The 6926-nt window shown below is 42.7% G+C and overlaps 1 protein-coding gene across 12 annotated transcripts in view; it reads right to left on the minus strand.

Annotated features, from left to right (window-relative positions):
- Positions 1–6694, minus strand: part of LOC111850239 (actin-binding LIM protein 3-like) — a 60235-nt gene extending 53541 nt beyond the window's left edge. For 4 of the 12 annotated variants that reach the window (XM_072706240.1, XM_072706243.1, XM_072706245.1 and 1 more), the window contains exon 1: positions 6098–6694. In XM_072706240.1, coding sequence (XP_072562341.1) covers positions 6098–6110 — 13 coding nt within the window. In that variant the 5' untranslated portion in view covers positions 6111–6694. The remainder of the gene's footprint in view (positions 1–6097) is intronic. The other 8 variants (XM_072706244.1, XM_072706248.1, XM_072706246.1 and 5 more) reach the window with 3 other exon arrangements.
- Positions 6695–6926: the final 232 nt, after the last annotated feature.

Raw genomic sequence — 6926 nt, forward strand, 5'->3', positions numbered from 1 at the left:
GGAGCGAAAATGTGGACCATCTGTGGGTCCCTGAGGACCGGATTGGGAAACAGTGCTCTACAGTAAGCAACCTAGAATGCTGCCCCAGGTCTGTGTATGTGGGGTTTGCATTTACAAATCCAAAGGCATGTAGTTAAGCTAACTGGCACCTCTAAACTACCCAAAGTTTTTGACTGCAAGTGTGTGTATATGCCCAGTGATAGACTGGCATCCTGTCCAAAGTGTACCCAAGCCTAGTGTGCTGTCCTGTCTGGAAGAGGCTCCAGGTGACCTTGACCAGGAAAAGTGGCTGAACGATAGAACAATAACGTTTAGCTACATGCTAATGTTAATATCGACAGAATTAGAAAATTAGAAAAACAACAGGAAAAAAATGATTTGTTTGTTGCATTTCTGCGCCATGCCTGCCCGCATCACCCCCGGAGAGTCGCCTGGTCGAGAAACGATGTTCCGCACCAGACTCCAGCTCAGGGGTGGGGGGGCAAGGGAGAGGACAGCCACGGTGTGAATCCTCCGGAGCCATGGGGCAGTTTACTGGAGAACCAAAGCAGAGCGACATGCCAGCGATGCCAAATTTAACCTGCCCAACTTGGCAAAAAACATCCACAAATGAACTATTTTTTCGAGGCCTGCAAAATCCAATTGGGCCAGTGTTCTGGCACATACGTAGCATGACAAAATGGCCTACCCCCAGAGATAGACCCAGCTGCTAATGGATCTGGATGGTACTATCTAATGCTTAATGGAAATCTCACAGACCGTTAGGGCTTGTACACTGGGGCGCCATGTGGGGGTGGGGGGGGGGGGGGGAGTAAAGTTAGGATGATTCCAAGGGCCCCTCAGTGACTGGGGTTCTAAAAAATTTGGAACATATTGGGATTGGTCTGGGGTTAGAGGCCCAAAATTTCTAGCAGCACCCCTGTTTGTACAGAGTATCTTCAAGCCCCCTATCCAGCCATAGTGGCAGTCAAACAAGCCTTACAATGAGTCTGCATTAACCAATACACATTTTTTTCATAATAAAATGCATTTTTGTCGAATCTGAGGGGATACGAATTGAGTTTATGCAGCCTATTCAATGCTGGACAATTCACATGTAATTTACTAAACATACCCTGAAAAAGAGCAGAACAGATAATGAGAAATACTCCATCCTTGACGTTCATTTGGCTTCAGCAAAACAATTTAATTCCGTAAGCTACTGGTCTGATTTCACACAATGACATTTCTTAAGTTCTTTACCAAAGATGAGGACCACCTGATCATCCATCCATACATACATTTTCTGTACCCACTTGTCCTATTCAGGGTCGCAGGGATCCAAAGCCTATCCTGGAAGCTATGGGCACAAGGCAGGGAACAACCCAGGATGGGGTGCCAACTGGTGTAGCAATTCTAGATTGCATTCAGCAGGTATGGCTATTTAATTCAATTATTTGAGAGGCCAGCACACTAACTCAGTGGGTAGCGCTGCTGCTTCACACCTCAAGTCTATCTGTCTGTGTGGACCTTGCATGTCCTTCTACCCATATTGCAGTCAAGCAGTCAAGTTTCCTCCCACAGTCCAAAGAGATACAGTTACGCTAAAAGGTGTCTCTAGGTCACCCATAGAGTGTGACTTGGGATGTGAGTGTGTGTGTCTGGAGAAGGAAGAACATCCCATGTAAGACCCAAGCCTTGTTTCCAGTGCTACCTGAGATACATAATTATTCAGCAAATTATTATTGCTAGTAAAATGGGGCAAAAAAGGACCTTGCAGGGAGCAGGAAAAAAAAAAACCAAAATAGCAAAGCGCCAGTCAGAGGGATGCAAAGCAATCTGAACTGTCAAACCTGATCACCGTATAATCGAGTGTTTTGTGGGCGATAGGCAACGGAGATGGAAGAAGCATTCTGAGTGGAATCCGGAAATGCGAGGCACAGGGCACTACGTGAGATCGCTAAGGTCACAAAGACTGACATACACCCTCCACTCGACAAGGCATGCAAGGAAAAACATTAAGAATGGACACGAACACATCTTGAGGCTGAATTTACATATGGTTTGTGGACAGATGAGATGAGACTGAATCTTGATGGAGCAGGTAGATGGGCCAGTGGATGGACACCTTCTTCAGGCACCAGCAAAGTGGTGCAGGAGTGATGTTGTGGGCTGCAGTTATCAGTGATGAACCTGTAAGACCTTTCTGACTTGCACTGACCCTAAGAAAATTAGTCAATTTCTGCCAAATTCAAAGATACCTTCTTCAAACACTGGTACAAGAAGAAGTCAGCAGCTTTCAAAAAGGTTATGATATTCCTGCAGGACAATGCCCCTTCCATGCATCAAAGTCTTCCACAGATTGGCCAAGAAAGGCTTGAAAGGTGATTGAGTTATGACCTGGCCCCCTTCATTACCTGACTTAACCCTCACTGAGAACTACTGGGCCTTATAAAAGTGTGAGATTTTCCATGGTAGCAGCTCATTTCTCAGAGCAGCCTCTGGGAGGCGGAACCAGCCGCCTCAGCCAGTGTAGGATGGGATCAAATCAAAAACTTGACTGGTTCAATGGACAACAGGCTCATGATGGTCATTGAGAAGGAAGGTTGCCAGACGGGACTTTAAACTCAGTAATGTGGACTGTACAGAATGACTGATACTTTGTCATTCTTTATGCAGAATGAATAATTGTTTTTATTTCTGTTGATTGTGAAGAGGTAAAAATCCACCTACTCTGTGATTTTCTAATAACTGTGCAACCTAATAGTCAAGTGTTTTTCTTCTATTTTTGTTTGAGACAGAAAAATGTAACATTTTCTCCCTACATCGCTAAATAAATATACTCAGAGCAAAAGAAAACTTCTGAATTTACTTGTACAAGTCTAACACCTAACTTTTGGTAAAAATTCTCTCCATAAATAGTACTTGTCTAGTAATTTGGCACTTATGAATGAAATAGGATTAACTATATGGGCATATGAGTATGTCTGTGGGGCGGGGGCTAGGGTTAGGCTTAGGGTTAGGCTTAAGGTTAGGCTTAAGGTTAGGCTTAGGGATGACGTTGAATTAAAGTTGTTCATTCATTTACAAATTTTGTGAGCCACCACTCAGCTCCATTCCTTCCTGATGTGATGTCATCTGCACTGTTGCTCAGGGCCACTTAACACTCTTAGTCCAGCCCTGCTGAAAAAACTTGAATATTACTTTCCTAAATGTTCAGCTGTTTATGTGAGTCTGGCAAGTATATTTTTTTTCCCAAAAATTAAGTACAAAATTGAATATGAACATGAAAAATTGATTTATCAGCTTCTACCTGTAGATTCATGATCTGTGGTTATCATGAAAATTTATGATCTTAGCGTTATTGACAGCTCTATCAAAAGCAGCACATAAGTTGAGAAAAGCCTTAGGATTTGGTCCCATTACCTTCTGGATATAGACAAAGAACCCTAAACCGCCTCATCAGATATCAGAAACTGATGAAAGAAGAAATTACAAGGAGGTGTAGGCACAGGATTTGTGAGGCATGCGCATTATTTGTGGCCATAAAGTTTTAGTCACTTTTAAGAACTTCCCTTCCAAACCTCCTTTCCTAACATCCGTAATATCACTTCACTCCCACTATTAGCTTTTGAAAGATTAAAGCAGGAGTACTGGCAGGTACATCATGTCTTCTAGGAATACTAATATGAGTCCCTTACAACTGCTCACCTACACCATCCAAACATCCATGCATGGTTCACTTCTCCAGATTATACAGGCCGGGCTGCTTTGAATATATCTGTATTATAAGAAGAGGCCTTAAATGCAGTATGTTGTTGGTTCACGTATTATTCAAGGACACCAGTTCGGAAATCCACGTCTTGTGAAACGTTGGCTCCTCATAATGCCCACAAACTGTTAATATTCTTCCCTCATCTCCACACTTCAAGGTCTTTGACTGTCGGATGTGTGTCGCCACCCTAAATTATCGCGCCGTACTTGACTTATCTCCGCTGACACTCACAGAGCCTCCTTGGGAATTCCACAAACACGGCCAACTTTCTCAGGCTAAATCCACACTCTGGGACGGGGGGGACTGGAGGTGGGGGTGTGATCTGACATCCATCAGAACGCCCAGTTAATCTGTCGGCCTGCATCCCGAAGTGTGACATTGTGTCATTTTCATCTGGAAGATTCCTTACTTTCGCACATGAAGCATTGAAGCGTAATTGCAAAATGCCCTTCCTTCAATGTTAATACCACTAAACAGCCACACCTTACATCAGTGTGGTCACCTGCATTTAAATTATCTGTACTGTCATTAGTAATTAAGTATTACAACTTGTGCTATAAATTGAATGATGAGTGCAATTTCATCACCGTGGACCTGTCACCTCTACATTGACCTCTACAGTACTATGCAGGGAAGGTTTCAATGTCATTTTAATTCCCAATACACATCCCCCTTAACTGAACTGCCCCTCTCATTGGTACTAGGACAACCCATCTGGCTACAGCATGCTGTACGTCTAGTAAACCACAAAATGCTCAGCTTAATAGGTCCAGCATGCAGACGTATTAAACAGAAAATACGGGCACAGAAAAACACCCCCGTCTCTCCGCCCAGACAAATCTGGGAATCATCTCTGTTATTTTGTGTTAAGTTATATTCATACAGTAAGAATAAACTGCACTGTGTTCCCAGTAACGAGGGGCATGTGCACTCGTGTCCCTCGAAAGTCAACCGCCTCAATCAAATGTGAATTTGGGCAGCCTGGATATTCCCCGAAAGGTGAATCTCCATACTTGAGTTACATTATGGAGGTTCTCTATCCTCTGGCAACAAAGCCAGCCTGAAAAATCATTTACAGCTCGGGGGGCAGTACGGTGCAAAAACTGATTTCATTTCACTCATCACTGCAGGCAGGCCAACAACTTCAAAAGCAAAGAGACAAATGACTCACGTAGAAAGTTAACTCACGGCATAAACTCATACCACTAGGGCTTGCAGACCTGATAACGTTTACTGATTCCAATGTGTAATTAAATGGCAGCATTGATAAGCTCCTTGGCTATCTACATGTTATAAGGGGCACCATACATACAACAAATGAAACCATATAAAACAAATGAAACTTAACGTGTCTTCCATCATTGCAACAAGGGCCGAGAGAAAACAGGTCCAAACCGCAATAAAATTCTGCCAAAATGTTGACTTATCACTTATAAGTAACAGATTAATTGAGTTTTATTTAAAGTCCACGCTAATTAATACTGTTACTTTGTAACGAAGCGCACCACGTGGTCAACACAGTATTTTTGTTTGATGACTGGGGCGACATTTCGTACAGACGGTCTCCAAAGACTCTGGACAAATCACGCACTATCACCTGGGAGCACATCTCCACCTCTCCGTCTCCCGAAAAAGACACGTAGTAACAGTGTTTGGCCATCGCTTACATTGTAGCAGTCCAACGAAGCAAATTGTAAATAATTATGCTGGTAAATAAAGGTGCAGAGTGGCCAGTGACTGGCAAAAATACAACTGGATAACAGGGCCTTTGTGAGTTTTGAAGGTTTGTCCAGATATAGGCTACACTGTACACTGCACATCATTCGATGTGCTGCCTATCTGTTTTAGTGACAGTTGACAGTGACAGTGTAGCATATAAAGTTGGTGCATATCACTTATAACCGAACAACAAAAATGTATTTGCAGTCCATTAGAGTGTGAAAGTAAAAAATTAACATATAGTTGACCATCCAATTAATTTTACGCATAATCACAGAAACATAAGAAGCCACATTTTGGAATATTATAATAGGATAAAGAAAATACCTTAAAATTAATTCCAAATAAACTTATAAACAGCAAATCAGATTATGTAGTACTTTCCTTTATATGCTAACTGCCCAAAAGCGAAACGAGCACGCTAAATACACACATGAAAATTCCTCACCTTAAATATTAAAGCATCGCTATGACTAAAATAAAATAATATATATTTTTTTATGAGATGGTAAAATCCTATATGGCTTCTTGCTGACGGACTTAGCACAAAATAGGTTTATGTTTAAAGGCGATCCGTGTGAATCCATGATTTATATATGAGCAGAAGAAGCAGGCAGTACTTACCACTACTACTCATGACGCGAGGTTACCGGCGTGTATGGAAATCCTCGATTACCAAAAAATAAAAAAATAAAAAAACAACCACCCCCTAAAAATATAAAACACGGAATTAAAATTATTATTAATTTCGCGCTTAATATTTCGGTCGCTGATGGTATCAGTCTTGTTCAATAATGAGCCTGTAATTTCCCGGTGTTTAGCAGGGTGTCATTCACTACGGCGTAGGGTCTCCACGTGAAAAAAGGCGAATACAGGATGCCGATTTCTTATAACACTGTTGCTTAGATTTATGTACATTTACGTTCAGTTTAATGAAGGCTTAAGTGAAGCCGGACCGTGATAAAGAGACCGCGCCGACCGCTTTCATCCCATCCGGCGAGCGCAGGGCTCCGTGGACTGACGGCTTTCAGCATCGCGCTCCGGACCCATTCCGGGCTGAGGTTCCGCCAAATGCCAGGCATCTGACATGCGGAGCCCGAAGTGGCTCAGCCGAGTGTGAAGTGACGGGCGGAGAGAGCCTCCTGCATGGGAGGTAGCCTGACACTGACTGTCCTTAAGGGGAAGTAAGACCTCCTCCGAAAAAGAGGCGCCGAGCGCCCACTGCCAATAAACGGCACGCCAAGTTTGCGAGCATTCAAGGGCGGAAATCCCTCCAAGTAATAAAACGAAAACGAGCAAAAACAAAACCGAAATTGATTGCATTGCTCTCCAATTATATTGGGCTGAAATGTAAACGGAATTTCTAAGTCTTGAGATTTAATTTAAAATGTTCCCTTCTATTCCATAGCTACAGTAGCTGCTACTTCGTATTCTTATGTTTTATTAAATTGTT

This window comes from Paramormyrops kingsleyae, chromosome 24, assembly GCF_048594095.1.
Source record: "Paramormyrops kingsleyae isolate MSU_618 chromosome 24, PKINGS_0.4, whole genome shotgun sequence".
Taxonomy (NCBI): Eukaryota; Metazoa; Chordata; class Actinopteri; order Osteoglossiformes; family Mormyridae; genus Paramormyrops; species Paramormyrops kingsleyae.